Here is a 14471-nt window from a genome sequence, read left to right as displayed (position 1 = left end):
AGGCCACTTCATGATTAATACCAGGAAAAACTCTTTCACAGTCAGGGTGTCCAGACTGTAGAATAAGCTCCCTCCAGAGCTGGTGCAGTCACCTACCCTGGAGGTTTTCAAGAGGAGACTGGACAGTCACCTCGCTGGAGTCACCTAACCCCAGTTGTCTTCCTGCCTAGAGCGGTGGGGCTGGACCCAATGATCTGCAAGGTCCCTTCCAGCCCCTAACATTTATGAATCTATGAACTAGGATACAGGGTGTAAAGTGAGAGGTCTGATAACACTCCCCTCTGTCTGTGCTTTGAGGGTGCCTACCAGCTCTTGCCCTGCACATAAGCTACATGGAAGAATGCACTGACTATACACCTTGAGGAACCTTAGCCTTGTGGTTGGCCAAGCATCTCAACACTATCAATACTCAGGCAGTGGTGCAGTGCCTATGCCCAGAAGCAGCAATTTATGTACCTGTAGAATGTCATTGCCCCTAAGGCTAGGGACGAGGGGGCTGAGGGTCTAAATGGTGGACTGAAACTTTGTTGTATCCTGTTCTGGAAAAAGGGGGCTCTGGTGTTGGTGGAGGAGCCTAGGCACTAGTGTACTCCAGCTAAAGAAAAAAAGAGAAAGAAAACTTACACAACCAGTAGCAAAGGGTAGTGCACAGTGTCTGCAAAGGTTGCCGGTTTTAAGATTTGCAATGGCAGTTCTAGGCAAAAGCAACAGATAATTAAATAGTTTTAGTATGGAAATGTCAACATAACTATAGTAGATTTTTATGGTGTTATAGTCATATAACAGGAATAAAATGACATTTCATAAGATACTCTGATAAATAACATTCTAGAAAGATATGTGTGGTCAAGAATACGGCTCTCGTTGCAATAACCACGGTGACAAGAAATTTAAACCTAGAGTGCAGTGTGACCTGTTCAGTCAGGCATCACTTATACAACATGCAATTAATATCTGGCAAAAGCTATAATTTTCCCTTTAGGCAGCTGGATAAAGGACATGGCCAAGAATCAATACTATTGGGTGGTGGGGGAGGGAGGAAGGAGTGAAAAAGGATAGTTTAAGCTAAAAGGAAGCAGGATATAAATGCCAAATAAAACATAGTCAATGGCATGGAAGATTTTCTTGCTTTAGGGGCTTAAAGACAGTTACAGGATTTCCCTTGTAATCCTAAATTTCAGGGGCCCAATTTTGATCTCACTTACTCTGGTATAATATAAATCAGGAGGTAAATCAACTGATGTCAATGAAGTTACAGTGGTGTCAAATTAGTGTAAAAAAGAGGTGAGTTAGATCCAAGTTGTGCTATGGCACCTGCCAGAACTTTGTTTAACTGCAGCTATATGCTCTTCTCGGCCACACGCTGGTATGAGAATATGCTTTCACGTCAACACTTTCTATATTCACAAAAGCACATTTGTTTTCAAAACATTAACTATAGTCCAGATGACCAAAGGCGCAGCAATTAAATCAGTATTAGCACCAGTTTCAATAGAATTAATACACCGATTAACCATCAGGTTTACGTGGTCTGTTTTGCAGTCATTTTCTGACACTCAATTTAATTAGTTATTCCATCTGAATGCTAATGGACTGCAAACTGGATCGATGGAAAAGACAGCTCCTTGATTTTAAAGAGACATAAACATGGCAGGCACGGTTCTGGGTCCCATTCAGCCTTTTGGGCAGACTGTGGGAAACATGGTGAGGGAACACAAAAACACGCACATGGTTATTGTCTACTTGTATTACACAAATGCCCGTGTGCACGCATACGTATGTGTACACACAGTGAACCAGAGCAGACAACATTTGCAGTTAAGAATTTTAGCAACAACTCTTGAATTATTAGGAATAAATGTAAACTATAATCGGGAGATGGTTCAAGCAACCTGGATAGAGCTGGATATTACTGACAGGTTGTTGTCAGTGTTATGTCCCTGCTCCCAGCGCTGCTCAGCTCCCAGCTGTCCCCAGGCACAGGCAGTGGGGAGCTCTCTGTCCCCTCAGCCTTGCTGCTTCCTGCGCAGCGCATCGGCTTCTGCTCCCTTCCCACGCTCGGGGACAGCCAGGAGTTGAGCAGTGCTACAGTTGCAGTCAGCTCCCTCCCCTGTTGCCTAAGCTGACTGGGAGCAAATTGTACCCTGTCAGCATCTACACATGAACTACTGCACAGTAGCTAATGTATCATTAATCTACTAGTAAACGTTGGTACTAGTAAACGGTGCATTAGCCTAATTTACCGTGCAGTAAGTCCTGTGGATGTGTAGATGCTGATGCTTTGCTGTGCATTAGATTAGTCTAATACACAGTAAAGCATCTTGCGTAGACGCACCCAGTAACACGCTCTCCAGCATACCTTATTGCTTACTGTTATTCCATATCATATCTGAAGGGATATATTATATTACTCTGCCTACACTAGTCCTCAGTTACTCCAATCACAAGGAAAATGTTAATGGACACATTTTCAGGCCTGCCTTCTTGGTTGCTTCTTCAGAATTGTCAAGTATCTGCAGAGAGGAGGATTGCTGGGAACCAGTAAACATTTCGGAGAATTTGAACAGGGGTTTTGCACATGTGCGCTTGTAACAAAACAGATGCTCTTCCAAATGCTGCAGGTGCAGGAAAGGAAGCTGGTAGGGAATATTTGGACTTTTAGGCCCTAACTACATCTACTTGGTATATTTGCTGGTATCTTTGTTCCCATCCTTTACTTCCCGCCCCCCCCCCCCCTTTTTGCAGATAGAAGAGGAGAGAATACTTAATTAAGAAGTGGCACCAAATTTTTTTTTTTTAAAAATGCTAATTTAAACAACTCTTAGACTCATTCTTCTCTATTGTAATTAAAGCAAAGCCTGCCCATGCTTTTGCCTTTAAACTTTTGTTTGTCTTCCGATGTCTAACACTTCACGTGGTTTGCACGGAAAAGTTTTAATTATTGAGACCGAAAGTCTTTATCACGGCTGTTTCCCCATTGGTGATTCTGCTCCATTCACTGCAATTTACTGCTCTGTAGTAAGAGGCTGCTGCACTTGGAGCTAAAAAGCACATGCAACATACCATTTCAAACTTATCTTCAATAATAAACAGGCCTGGCTGGAGAGACTGCCTCTTGCATTAGAGGCAGATCCACACCATGTCATTTCCCAGTGTGTTTTTTTTTTCTTAAAAGATAACAGTTATATTCATCTTTTTTCCTTCTGTCTGTTCTCATAATGACTTCCTTCTATACAGAGTGTGCGGATGCAGAGCTGCCCAAAGTGGCTGCCTTAACTGAGAACCAAAGTAAGTTTTCCCCTGCTAATCTAGTTCAGATGATTGTACCGTTTCAGAGCAATAACATTAAAAAAAAAAAAAAAGGACAGACGGACAGACTTACTGTAATCATCTATCCTGATTTCCATGTACTCCACTTTAGGCATTTGCCTATCACTTACAGCCAACTGCACATTTTCATTCACCTCCAGCTCAAAGATTTCTGAAAGAAAAAGGATGAAAACAACACAGATGTAGCAGTTCATGGACACAGCCTCTTAACATTTTATGTAAGCCCTTCATGTTTGCAATGCAAATTTCTTTTAGATGCACACAGTCCTCACAAAAGCCTGTGATGTGCGATGCACAGTTAAAATGCAGTAGTTACTTTGTACCCTTCTAAAACCTACATCAGATCCAGAGATGTTCATTATCATCCTTGGACCAGATGAAGTTCTGGTGTAAACTGGCATCCCTTGAAACTCATGAGGTACTGCACTGAGACCAGCTGAGGATCTAGCCTTCAAAATCAAGTTGCTGTAGCAGGGTTTCAGTCTTGCACAAAACAAAGACAGAGACAACAATGAGAAGGGTGAAATCCATGGATTTTAAAAGCTCACTCTGGAGCTCACACTGAATGGGAAAAGAGGATATTTTTCTTCAGTGCACAAATGTACATTTGTTCAGATTTTCACTCTAGAGGAAAATATTCTGTTGGTGAGTTCTCCAGGCATGGGAAATCAACAGGAAGCAGTTAGCAGTCTCTACATAGAGCATCGTCCACTGTCCACAGCACAGCTTTGCGAATCGCAGCTAAGCTGTCTTTCCATTTTAAAATCATCCTCAGCCTTACACTACAGACACGCACAAAGAGCAACATGAAGGGATGCTGCATGCGTTGTGGAAGAATTTTGCTGCTAAAAAGACTAAACCCTAGGTTTTGGAAAATAACTGAGTATCTCCGTTATGGATGTCCTACTTGCAGCACCCGGGAGAGAGGCTGCCCAGCTCCCGCCACCTCTCATGGGATGCTCGGGTGCTAGATAGTGGCGTGGCTCTACCCTGCAGGCAGTTACCTAGGGTGACACATTCCTTTCAGCTGTTTCGCTGCCTCCTGCTGAGCTGTCCCTTCCTCCAGAAAGATGCTCACCAGGTGCCACCTCCTTCCCTCCCACCCAGGCTGCAGCTGAATGCTGATCAGCTGAGCTGTTTCCTGCTGGGCAGCAACCTTAGTCCTATTATTATGAAGCCTATTACGCTAAAGATAGTCTCTGGCTGGCTCCTCGCTCCCAGGCAGTAGGCCAGCAGCTGTGTTCCTCCTTTCCGAACAGTGTAACAACTGATCTGGAGCTGCTCCGTGTGCCCAGCAGTGGCTGACTGCTTGGCAGAGCTCGGAGGGACACCCAGCAGCAGCGTGCGGTAGGGGGAGAGGAAGCCAGGGCAGCGTGCAGTCCAGGTTCTGCTCTCGACATCTCTGGTAAGACTCACTGTCTTTTCCCCTCTCCTTGAGGGAAGTCCTGCTTTTCCCAGTAACTTGTAAGGGCTGGATAGATCTAACCATAACCACACTTTGGGATCTTGATGGTACCTTCCTGGTCTGGGAGCTTGCAGCTTGTCAGGGTCAGTCCAAAAAAACAAAGTCTCTGCAGGGATGCTATCAAATGAGCAGGTCTCAGCACCAACACATCTCCAACGAAGTACCTGCCTGGTCCTGGCTTCCCTTACGTCCATCCAGCTGTAACTCCCTAATTCCTAGATGCTGTGGCAGAGGTCTCAAAGCAGATTCCAAAAGGGACTGTAGTGAATTCATCTGCTTAAGTCCAAAATGTAGATGCTCAAAATCACCGTTCAGGTGCCTCCTAACCCTAAAGTTGCATAACCTCCATAGGTACCTCAATTTTCAGCATGACGTTGAACACCTCTGCAGAAGATTGATATTTTGCCTGCCTGCATATCCAGAAGTGCCTCCAGCTTCACAGGTCTGCACAGCCCAGTGGCTAGCTGAAGACTTAGTCCAATCTGGATCCAGAAACCAGGCATGATTCCCCAGGGGAAAAGCTCCACCTACGCCTCTTGAAGGGCCTATCTATCCTGCAGGGATTCTTGGAACATGAATTGGGCTCTGCAAAAATGTAGTGACCAACACCACTTTGAAAATATGGGCTTCCAAGAGGCAGTGGGAGCGCTGCCAGTCTCAGCCCCAGCTCAGTGATTTGATTAGCATATTCTTCCAGGATGTGGCAGACCCTGCTTTGATTCTTATCTCTGCCAAACCCATCCTTCAGGCCTAACCACCTGGCTTTACACTAGGCTCTATACTGGGTAAGGGCCCTCTCTAACCCTCTTCTCTACATGCCCGGAGAATTAAAATTCATAAGCTGAGTGGCAGAAAGCATGGTTAAGCAAGTACTAAATGACTGCACAGTCACACCTGAGCAGTCCGCCGCACACGTAGATGTGCCCAGAGTCATGCCACCTCTTGCTCTCTCTCCCTGGTCCAGCGAATCATGCTCTTATGCAAAATGGAAAAGCTTTAACAGGAAATTTGGAAAATTTCTCCCCATTAGCACCAAACGATCCTGAGTCAAGTGTTTAGTCAGCTGGGGGTCTGAATCCCCTCAGACAGAAAGAAAAAGAAACTGCACCTCCCACACGCTGGGGAAATGCTCTAACCACTGAGATATTGTATAATAGGGGACACCTGCCACCCTTGGAAAGAGGGACTCCTGCTGTGTTGATGAAGCGCCCGTTTTCCAGAGAACGCTTGGGGATGTTAATCCAGAGCGACCGGAAGTGATTCCTAGTAGGATGGAGTAAGGAGCCTGAGCCCTGGAAAGGGGTGGATTTAAGGCACAATCCCATCCTCACTCTTTTTCTATTGGCTAACTCTGGGCAGCTCCCCGCTTGGCAGACTGGCTTTTGTGTGTCTCATTCTCCCCCTTCACAGGGCTCACATAGGGAGCAGAGGTGATCAACTCAGCTAGGGAGGGCCAGGCACCTAAAACGTTAGGTATCACAGAGCTCAGCATTGGACCTGGCCCCTAGTGCCAGAGCTCTGACACAAGATCCCTTCTTGACAGAGAGGCAGTTTATTCCTTCCCTCCGTTCTGTGATACACGGCCTCTGACACGGGAAGGTCGGGTTCGGTGGCTTTGAGTTGGAGCTAGGTTTCCTCTGCTTGCACGGAGGCATTAGACTCCACCTACAAGGACATCTTCTACAGGACCCATCCTTCAGTTCACCCTAACGCAATCCCTCTTAAAATCAAATCTGGGTTTGCCAACACCTTCAGGGTCTTTCAGCTGAGGATCAGACCCAAATGTTTTTCTTCTCTGGGATGATTATAAATATGCCATATTTAATATTAAAGTCCAGATAGAATATGGAAACTCCCAATGCTAAATTACACATTCAATTTGGTGACAATTCTGGTTGCACACTATTGTATCCTCTCCGCCCACAAAAATATTACTGTAAGTAGTTCGTGCTCATGTCCTGACTCATATTTATCTGTGCCTCTATTCAATGACTAGATAAAAGCAGGCACGAGACAAAAACATGCTTTTCCAGTGATTTAATGCATTTCACAGATCTTTCAGCGAGTGGCTATATCGGTTCAAAGACTATTCAACTTGTTTCTGAAAAGCCTGCCTCATCTCTATTGAAATTGTAACCCCCACAAAAGCTCCAAAGCAACAGACTATTAAGTTTAGTTAAATATTAGGATTCTCATTTAATTATGGCCCACACAACTAGCTTTATCAGCAGAAAGAGGTCTGCCACACAGGGGAGTTCAGTAAAGCCATTTTATTTGTTCATATAATTGCATCCAGAGAAAGGCAGAAACAGAGTAGAGGAAATAAGAAAAGACTGGCATATCTCCTAAAGGACCCTCTTTTCTGCTTTAGGGCCATAGGGAACCCTAGCCTGTGAAGTACAAATGGTCATTGCTTAATTAAATGTAAGCATGCTATAATAGTCAGTGCAACTCACTATTATCAGATGATTGCAGAATACCGAGACAAACTCCCTTTATGGAGTAGTGCCTTAAAATTAAATAAATACATTCAGTAACATCCAACTGCCATCATTACCTCCTTTATTCAAAAGCAACAAAATGCTGGAAAATGAGGGACCAGGGGAAATGCTAATCAAATGCAAAAATCAGATATTTTAGTACAGAGGATGAGTTTTGTGTGTGCCTGCATCTAATTATCTATGCAGCAAATACTATCACTCCCCAAGTGCACTACAGCTCTGGCATGTTTTATACCCCTTACTTCAAGCATTTTATTTGCTTTTAATATGCTATGGTGGCTCTTACAAGACACACCTAAGAGTCATTTATAATAATATACACAGGCGTACAATTCTCTGCCATTGCCATTACAATTCTCTTTTCTGTACGTGGTGTTTTTAGAAAAAACAAACTTCTTGGTGTCAAAGGAAAAGGGGGAAGCTAAGATCAGGAGCACTCATTAGAGAAGAGCTCATATAATTCCTCCCATCCTTAAAATCACAGTTCACCAAGTTAACAAAGCACACGACTGGGGAAAGTGTTTCTGGCAGCCTTTCAGGCCAGGATAAAAATTTGGGCCAGTAGAAGCATAAAGGGTGTTCTGGTAAACTTTAGCAGCCTAAGTACCAGAAAGACATGCAAACTGTCCCTGCACTAGGGGCCCCCAAACATATTATATGCCTAAAGGCATTAGGTGCCTCCTTTTGGACTGTAAAGTCCCCTAAGCACCTAGACTGTGGCTCTGGGATACCCACTGCAAGCACTGTCTTCAGGCTCTTTTGTGATTCAAACTGGTGCAGAGAGGTGCCCAGCCTCTGCTTATGTCCCATAACAGGTCCCAGCTATAAGTGAGGAAAAACCTGCCATGTCTAACACCCCTCTGGAACGCAGCCTGGACCTTGCCATCTCATACGCAGGCTGCTGCTGCAGGCAGGGGGTGCAGACAGCCACCACAGAAGGCACATGGGGCCACTAGGATCAGGCACGGTTTAGACATACCGTGGGAGAATCAGAGACAAGATGCCCAAGAGGAAGACAGTGAAAAATACCTGGCAGAGTCTGTCTGGCTCTGAGTGGACTGCTTGCCGTTACACAGGCAGGGCTGCATGGAGGCACTGATGCACAACACTACTCACTACATATACATTACTCCAGTCCTCACCCTCTCATTGTGTGCTCTGCTCCAGCTGACCAAGCGGAGTATGACGGCACACCCTCAGAAGGTATAGTCCTGGCTTGTTGCATCCTTCACTACCTAGCCATGCTACATGGCTGAGGGGGGAAGCATGTCAGAAAGGGGATGAGGAGCTGGCAGAAGACAACAAGAAGGAACCAAAGCCCAAAAAGAAAGAAGGGGAAGGCTGCAGAGCCCGAGGATCATAATTCAACCCCAGAGAAGACGCAGAGAAGAGCTCAGGTATCCAAGCACTTTGCTGCTCTTGCCCGTTGGGCAGGGGAAGAAGGATATGGCTGGAACATATGATTTTTGGCTCGTGCTCCTTGCTCCTGTTGCCTGCCATGCCAGCAAATAAGGGAAAGCCAAACTCCAGGTGAGTGCAGAAACCTTCCCGTTTATAAACAAAATGTCCTGGCTGGGCAGTGACTTCCCACAAACACACAGGCTAAATAGAAAGGACTGAAGAAAGAAAAGGGGCAGTTTTGGTTTAGGCTCACTAGCCTAAATGGAACAAAAAGCTAGCTCTTTCCGCAGGAATGGTGAAGGAAACCCGACTGTGAGAGATCAGATCTGGTATGCCTTTCAATAGGCAGGGGCGGCTCTGTCCTGGCCCTGGGGACTTGATCCAAATGATCATCTGATCCATGGGATTGGGCAAGAGGCAGCCCCAGGTCTGAAGCATGTGCCACATGTTCACTCTGAAGCGGGATACAAACCATTCAAGGAGGTGTTTAAATCTTTCTGGCTGGTTTGCCATTTTATCCCACCATAAATTGTTTGCACTTGTGGCATGTTACAATTTGTGTCCATAACATGATAAATGTAACCTCTGGCAGGGGCAGTTTCCTTCCTTACCCATAAAGCCCCTTGCAGGAAGAAGTGATCTGGTGCTACCATTGCTCGCTGTGCTTGTGTCCACATGTTTCCGTACAGGATGCTTCAGCGCTAACAGCATCTTTTAGCTCTTATATGGCACTTCTAATCCATAAATTTGAAAGCTCTTTACAACAGAGGTAAGCATCACTATCCCCATTTTCCAGAAGGAGAAATCAAGGCATAGAGAAGCAATATTATGTGGCCCAAGGTCACCCAGCAGACCAGGAGCCAGAGCCAGGAAAAGAATGAAGGTGTCCTGGTCCAATGCTGTACCCACTGGATTTCACTGCATTAAGCATTTTTGTCAAGGATTTCATTTTTGTCTCTCAAACGCAACTTCTCCCAGGGACACTGCTGACTTCTGTTCACCTCACTTATGAGAATTTCTCCATGAAGAACAATTTGAATTTAAAAAGGGAAACTGGAGGGGGTGGCCAGCTGAACATTATGGTGAAACGTACAGCACATCTTCTCTGACAGCATTGAAACCGAAGCCTGCTCTGTTACTCGGTATTTGTAAGTCACCCACAAAAGCTGCATTAGGTCTCAAATATGACTTATGTTGCACCTTGATTTTTGCATTTCTATAAAACTGTGCCTAGGCAAGCACTGACCTTTATTTGTTGCTTCCTCAAGCATCCCTGAAAATCTAAAGTACTCATCTTCTCTAACTCTAATTTTGCATCACCATAATTGCATTCCTATAGGAGATTTAAAAACGTTCAGATAAACATCTGTGGCAGTGCATTGCAGGTTGTTTCTGTGCAAGGCTCTTCTATACAGAGGGAGGCAAGGAGATGGATCATGAACAAGGAGGATGCAGAGAGCAGGATGCGAGAAGTCATGTGTTTTGGAACGGGGAGCTTTTCTTTGACACTGATACTATGTTTTTAATAGGAGATGGAGCAAGGGGTGCGAGTAGATTTCATAGATTTCACAGCCATTGAGGCAGAACGGACCTCGTAAGATTATTGGGTCCAGCCCCCTGCCCAAGGGGCAGGGAAGTCAGCTAGGGTCAAAGGACCCCGGCAAGATAAGCATCCAACTGTTTCTTAAAAGTATCCAGAGTAGGTGCTTGCACCACCTCTGGGGGAGCCTATTCCAGGCCTTTGGGGCTCGAACAGTAACAAAGTTTTTCCTTATGTCCAACCAAAAACGGTCTTGCAGGAGTTTGTGACTGTTGGACCTTGTCATCCCTTGGGGCGCTTTGGTGAACAGGCGTTCCCCCAGATCCCTGATGTACTTATAGGCTGCCACCAGGTCCCCCCCGAGCCTGCGCTTCTCCAGGCTGAAGAGTCCCATGGCTCTCAGCCTCTCATCATAAGACCTGTTCTCTTGCCCTCTGATCATGAGCCTCTTCTGGCCTGTTCTGATATGATTTTATGGTTTATCTGAGGGACAGGGTCCATGAAGCAATGCTAGATTGTTTAAAATGTAGAGGCTTGTTATTATTAGGAAACGATAGTGCTGGCTACTCAGCCTCTTTCATACTATTCCTACGCTCGGAAAAATCTGCCCCCTTTCTCTGTGGCGACCTCTTCCCTTCCACTTCACTAAAGCAGGGATGTCAAACATATGGCCCGTGGAGGGGGGTCATCTGGCCTGTGAGGCTTCTCGTGGACCAGATGATCCACTTCCAGGTTCAGCCCAGGGGCTACTGGAGCAATTGTGTTAGTGCGGCTCGGGAACCCAAGGGGTTGGCACTGCCCCCACTCCCCTCCTCCTGCCTCCCTGGATTCACCGCTGGATTTGTTTTCTTCACCACTGGCACCTCTTTTGGGAAGCCCTCTCATGATTGCTGCTTGCATCAGCGCTCTGTTCTTGGGTCTGCCCACGCTCCTGCATTGTGGTGTCAACCTACCAAGGAGGGACTGTAATGCGAGTGAGTGTCATTGTAAATACTCAGTGCAAGGAACTGGCCGTCTTTCTTTGTGCGTATAAAGATCTTGGCACATTTAAAGGGAAGTTACACTTATCTGAGGGGCAGAGTGAGGTACTGGCCAACACGGATATCCTTTATCAAAATGCTCTTTCAACTGAAAATCAGCCCTGTTCCTCAGTGGGGGATTCCTTGGGACTCTCTCACGGCAGAAACAGAGGGGTTGGTGGTAAAACACAGCACCCGCAGTTATCAATGAAGGGGTCAAGAAAACATTGACTCCCAGAAATGCTACACTAATTTTGGAGGTTCACCAAATCTATCCCAAGAACTGTGTTTACTCTCTTCTAGCCTCTGACAGCTTCGTGGGGGCCTGGATTATCTTTCCTTTCCCTAGCAGTTAAACCAGCTAGGACTATCTGTGCAAGATTTCAGCATTCCTTCATGTGCATAGACCCATCCCATATTTCAATGGTGCTAATGAGAATTCACTACCCTGGCAACACTCCTGCAGAAGTGGCAAGTATCACCGTAATTTCTTGCATACAGTATATGTCCTCAGAATAAAACAGGCACCTTGTTTTTGAGAAGCAGAATGAAGGAGGAAAAAGATCTTCCTTTGTAGTAAGCAACTGAGTAGCAGCAGCCCAAGTGGGGCTGGAGTTTGGTGGGCAGCTCCAGTGGATTTTCAAAAGGATGTGGGCCCCAAACTGCCCTCTGTGCCTTTGAAAATCCCCTACCTCAGTAATACTTACTATCTGAAAGCAGAGAGACAGCATGATGACAAATCGGATTGCCATTTGTGACCATGCTCCATATCCTGATCATTTCTCTCATGGATTTGGCTCACAGTGTTAAAGCTGAAGTGTTTCCCGTAGAGCCGGTGGTATGGCAGTATGGCCCATGGGGACTACACTCACTAAAAAGTGACGATCTATCTTTCTTGGAGTGTTTCAAACAACGGGATACACTTACAGGCAAGATAAGCATGGCCTGACTGGACTTCTAGCCTCCATGGGTTATACTTCTACAGCAATCTGCAGTTATTACTTATTTTTTATATTATGATGGTGCCTATCAGTAATCAGGACTCCACTGTGGTAGGTGCTGTACAAATGCTTAATGAAGGCCACAAAGAAGTTACTGTATAGACTTCAAAAGGGTGCAAGAGGTAGATGAAACAAGATGAGAGAGTGGAGGAGGAGAGAATATTAAAACATGCATGTCTAGCCGTAGTGAGCTTTACTCCTAGCTCACTAAAAATTTGTTGTGGCACTTTAGCTGCTGCCAGCTAGTCCATGCCACCCACACTTTGGCAAAGTCTGGGCTGCACCAAGGTAAGTTTACTGAAGAACAGCAATATCTTTGAATGGACCAATTGTCTATCTGGGAGGGATACAGGCAAACTTTCAGGTAGTGAGTACCCTTCATGCTACTTGTTATCTAAAAGCTTGCATATATCCTTCCCAACTCTATAGCTGGCCCACTAAAAGACAGGACCTACAAAAATCCTTGCCTCTAGCATTTTTCCTGGATCATCAAAGCTACCACATCACTGCAATACTACCAAAGAATGGTGGCATTTTATCACATTGCCTTGTGTCTTTTCTTTAAAGCGTTACAAAGCTCAGCCTGTTACTTACTTTCTGTATCTGTTGTGTTGTGAACAGTCACTATTGGAACTCTTGGACCTTGAAGAAAAAGAGAAAAGAGGCATTTGGTGAAAATGCACAAGTGCAGATACGTGTGTACAAGTAAGTTTATACATATGAACTTGCTTTTGGATTTCTTGAAGCTAGAGACCTCTGAGAATTACATTTCATGGAAAAGCAATCAAAAGAAAATCACCCAGGTATTAATAGCAGTCTATGAGTAAATGACAGTTCTGTAAACTCCCAGACATGTGAGGTTTCAAAGCCCTTTCCCAGTGGGCTGCTAAATGCATCTCTCTCTAATTTGTAAACATTATAATTAGCACAAACACAATTAAAATACCTTGCTTTTTAGATTATTCTAATGACACACAGACATCATTACACAAAGCATTTACATTTTATATGCCCTAGATACTAGCTGCTGCTACAGAGACACTACATAACCCATCCCGATCTCCTCCTATTTATTTGGTTCCAATAATAAAAAAGATCAGCGGCTTCATCCTCAGTGTGTGATATCTGGCTACTGAGATCAGCCAGTTTTGCAAGGAGGATTCTGACCCTGATTCTTATTCTTCTGATGTAGCAGCAATATTGAGCATGCGTAAGTACATGGTGTCCTCAGGTGCTGTAGAAATTGTGGCAAGTGCACTACACACTTGCAAAATGTGGGCAGCAGCTAAGTGAAAGAATTTAACCATTGCTTGGCAGGAGAACTGAAAGTAAGGACCAAATCCTGCCCTTGCTGCTGAAGGTAGAAGAAGGATGGGTAGAAAGGTGGGATCTGCCATTCCATGCTGGGAGTTCAATGAGCTGGGTATGCTGTCACTGATGTGTTGATGTCGATGGGGGAAAGCTCACTGATGGTCACAGTGTCATCCAAACCCCAGAGATTTTGGTTGACTTGTTCTCTTTTTCTTCTCCCAGTGACATAGGGAGCAGTAATGAAGAGGGCACCTGGCCACACTCCCAGCCAACTATGTGGTGGCACATGCACTCTTTTTGGAAGGAAAGCAAGGTGCTCCTCGCACAGGTTATCATCCTGAGCTGCTGGCTCCAGTGCCAGGCTTATCGCCAATGCAGCTCCTTTCTCTGCAGCCAATGCAGGCTCATATCTTAGAGGCAGGGCTTTGCTCTGAGCATGCATAGCATGGATTTCCCACACAAACCATGAGTGTTATGTGGATGGGTTGACCAAAGAAACCACAACATTTAAAGTCAACTGCTTAGGAAATGGAAGAAGGCTTGTCAGAAGCCTTTTCTCTTCCCTCCCTTAAAGTTGGCACTGGAGAAGTCTCAGAAAACCTGGTGCCTTTCTGCCATGCTCCCTGTGTTGCCTTGACCAACAGAACGTGGAAAGTGAGCTGAAAGCCTCCGCAAAGGGCTTCATCCTGAGAAGTGGCAAATGTTCTCGCCCACTGCCACCCGTGCACTTAAACCCAGGCGTAGTCTTCAGTGCTTCCGTCAACTCATTCAAATGAACTAACTTCAGTTTGCAATGCTCATCTCTTTTCAGGACCAAGGCCTGAACCACGGACCTGGTTAAGAAACTAAATCCATATGCCAGTGCTGTTATTTTGTTTGGGGGTATTGCCCCCCCCGCTTCTC

General features: G+C 45.4%; 1 protein-coding gene across 1 annotated transcript in view; it reads right to left on the bottom strand.

Annotated features, from left to right (window-relative positions):
• Positions 1–14471, bottom strand: part of DPP6 (dipeptidyl peptidase like 6) — a 982502-nt gene that overhangs the window by 37368 nt on the left and 930663 nt on the right. Inside the window, exons 17-19 of the mRNA XM_019508144.1 lie at positions 12852–12899; positions 3383–3481; positions 625–694 (exon numbers count right to left, since the gene is read on the bottom strand). Coding sequence (XP_019363689.1) covers positions 625–694; positions 3383–3481; positions 12852–12899 — 217 coding nt within the window. The remainder of the gene's footprint in view (positions 1–624; positions 695–3382; positions 3482–12851; positions 12900–14471) is intronic.

The sequence above is a fragment of the Gavialis gangeticus genome, unplaced genomic scaffold (genome assembly GCF_001723915.1).
Source record: "Gavialis gangeticus isolate Ggan-Ray unplaced genomic scaffold, GavGan_comp1, whole genome shotgun sequence".
NCBI lineage: Eukaryota > Metazoa > Chordata > Crocodylia > Gavialidae > Gavialis > Gavialis gangeticus.
This window is presented reverse-complemented; position numbering and strand designations above follow the sequence as displayed.